The 2396-nt window shown below is 46.1% G+C and overlaps 1 protein-coding gene across 1 annotated transcript in view; it reads right to left on the bottom strand.

Annotated features, from left to right (window-relative positions):
• The window catches only part of UBE2G2 (ubiquitin conjugating enzyme E2G 2), a 13884-nt gene extending 12313 nt beyond the window's left edge, over positions 1 to 1571 (bottom strand). The window contains exons 1-2 of the mRNA XM_014963022.1: positions 855 to 1571; positions 722 to 767 (exon numbers count right to left, since the gene is read on the bottom strand). Of these exons, the coding sequence (XP_014818508.1) occupies positions 722 to 762 (41 nt within the window). The 5' untranslated portion in view covers positions 763 to 767; positions 855 to 1571. The remainder of the gene's footprint in view (positions 1 to 721; positions 768 to 854) is intronic.
• Between the last annotated feature and the right edge of the window lie 825 nt (positions 1572 to 2396).

Below are 2396 nucleotides of genomic sequence, written 5' to 3'. Positions count from 1 at the left end.
TTGGGGGGGGGGGGGGGGGGGACAGACACAGCTTTGTGTCTTTGCCACCCCCCAAAACACAACAGGTAGCAGAGCTATCCACCAACAGAAGAAAGAGCTTTCTACATGGCACCATTGCATCCAATGTCTTTATGACACCAGCCAATTCATGAAGTGTAAAGAATTTAAAAAAATATATTTTTTTAAAAAATTTGAATACTTTCTCAGATCAATCCTCTTCCAGTTCTCTAGAAAAAAAATTGAATAGTAAGTAAACTAATTTTAGTCATCAATTGTTTTCCCCTACCACCACTAATCTGTGTACTTTGCTTAATTAAAACATGAGAAAAACACGTCCCATATTTGCAGTTGAGGAATGTTCCCAACAGGTTTGTGTGATCTACAAGCAATTAATTGTTTCCTGCAGCATTTGAGTATGCAACATCTATCTGAGGGAGCCCAAATGAGGATTCCCGTCAAATTTGCAAGTTACATATGCCGAACGTTGCTTGTTATGATGACACCTGTACAACAAATGATGACTTAAGCCCCAATCCTGCCTCTGTCATGCTGTTTAAGTTCCAAATATAATCTGATGTTTGGGTCAGAAAAGACCCAAGCCAAAGGTAGGCCAAGGCTGATGTTCTGCAGAACTGATATTACTTTTTTACATTCTCGTTCTCCTAGAAGCTAATGACAGTGTGCAAGTGCTGATTTCAGACACAAAACAGTATTAACTCACATAATCAGAGCTTCCCATTCAAAGAAGTTCTCTTCATTCATGGGACCTGGAAAGAAAAAACAAAGCAATGCTTAGTGCTTACCCAAACGCAAGGCTACAACTTCACCTGCCCAAACCCTGCTCGGCTCCTCACCTGCTACTATCCCTTCCGGGGGGTTCAGGGTCAGCTCTGGGAAAACAAAAACACAGGAAGGTTAATAAAACCTGCAAGCCCGAGCATTTTGGCTAGTGTCTGGCTGGCCACAGCTTACAACAGGGGCCCCACAAGCAAACACCCTTGGAGAAAAGCTTGAGGACACCATGGGAGGAACCTTCTGGCCATGCTTTTCTGGGGAAAACCACATCCAGAAGGCCCAGTGTCTCATCGCTGACAATTTAAATTCTTTGTGGAAGATAGTTTTCTAGGCAAAATTATTTCGCGTTTTGTGCTTTTTTAGGCTCCCAAAACTAGACTTCCCAGGGGCAACAATTTAAAACCGAGAAGGAATTACAAAAAACCCCATTCCACAAAGCACTGGAAACCCTCTCCTCTTGGAGCGCTGGGGTATCTGCAGATACAAACTCAACAGCCCAAAGAGAAAAATCAGTCAAATTCCTGTAACCACTCAGCACCAATTCAGACTTGACAGCATCTCAATGCAATGCCCAAAATGACACAAAAAGGTGAAGCAGCAGAAGCAAGAGATATTTGACAAGCAGCTTTGTTCCTTGAGCTCGATCCAGCTCCCCCTGCCTGGCCCGGAAAACACGAGTTGAAAAAGCAGCAGCAATAAAGCGGCCGTGCTTGTTTGGATCCATCAATGCTTGCTTTCTGTAGGAAACTGGTACAGTTCCCAATTGGTACAATAACCTTCAGGATCAGCACCTCGCTTCAAGCCCGTTGAAACCCAGCACTCAGTGTGCTGATAAAATAAACCCTAGGGGGCTCAACACCAGTCCCCCCAGTTCTGAGTGAGATGGGGGGTGGCCGGCAGGACCAGCAGCAGGAGGCAACACTCCAAGGGCGTCAGACCGGAGAAGGTGACAGTAATTAGGCCAACTTAAGTAAGGGCTGTGAGCTGCTTATCTAGAACAGCGTTTCCTCACCGATGGCCTGTGGGCTGCTAGTAGTCCGTCACACACGGAGCACAGACACAGGGAACACCAGGCACGTTCCCCCCCACAAAAACAGGACCCAGGGAATACAGTAGTCACAAACTGATAAACAAGATGCTTGACCTGATTTCTGTTAGGCTGTACGTGAAAACCAAGGGTAGTGCTGCACAAAACAGCACACAGATTTTTGCCTTAGAACAGCTATGTTACTGTGGGATTCAAAACTGTGCTGAGATACGCCAACAGCAAAGACAGCAGAACTCCTCAGTTGGCTCAGATGGCCAGTAACTTCGGCCCAGGCCCCGGGGACTGAAGTTCCAAAGCACAGCAGCACATTCAAACTCAGCATCAAGGTTTCCCACGACGACCGGACACTAAGGAGCAGGTTTTTCCAGCTTGATAGTGGGTCTCTAACAGCTTTTCTTGTTGACGTTTTTAGACAGGAAGAGGGAGATGTCAGACCCAGGAGCTCCCAGAGTAATTTTGCTCCATCTTGTGGCTCTCTCCAAGAACAAAATCCCCTCTGATATTTCCCACGATTTCCCTTGAAAAGCCCAGTGGCAGCCTCTGAGTGTCCCCT

Source organism: Calidris pugnax, unplaced genomic scaffold (genome assembly GCF_001431845.1).
Source record: "Calidris pugnax isolate Ruff unplaced genomic scaffold, ASM143184v1 scaffold1156, whole genome shotgun sequence".
Lineage (NCBI taxonomy): Eukaryota > Metazoa > Chordata > Aves > Charadriiformes > Scolopacidae > Calidris > Calidris pugnax.
The sequence above is the reverse complement of the archived record's forward strand: the minus strand, read 5'-3'. Positions and strand labels throughout refer to the sequence as shown.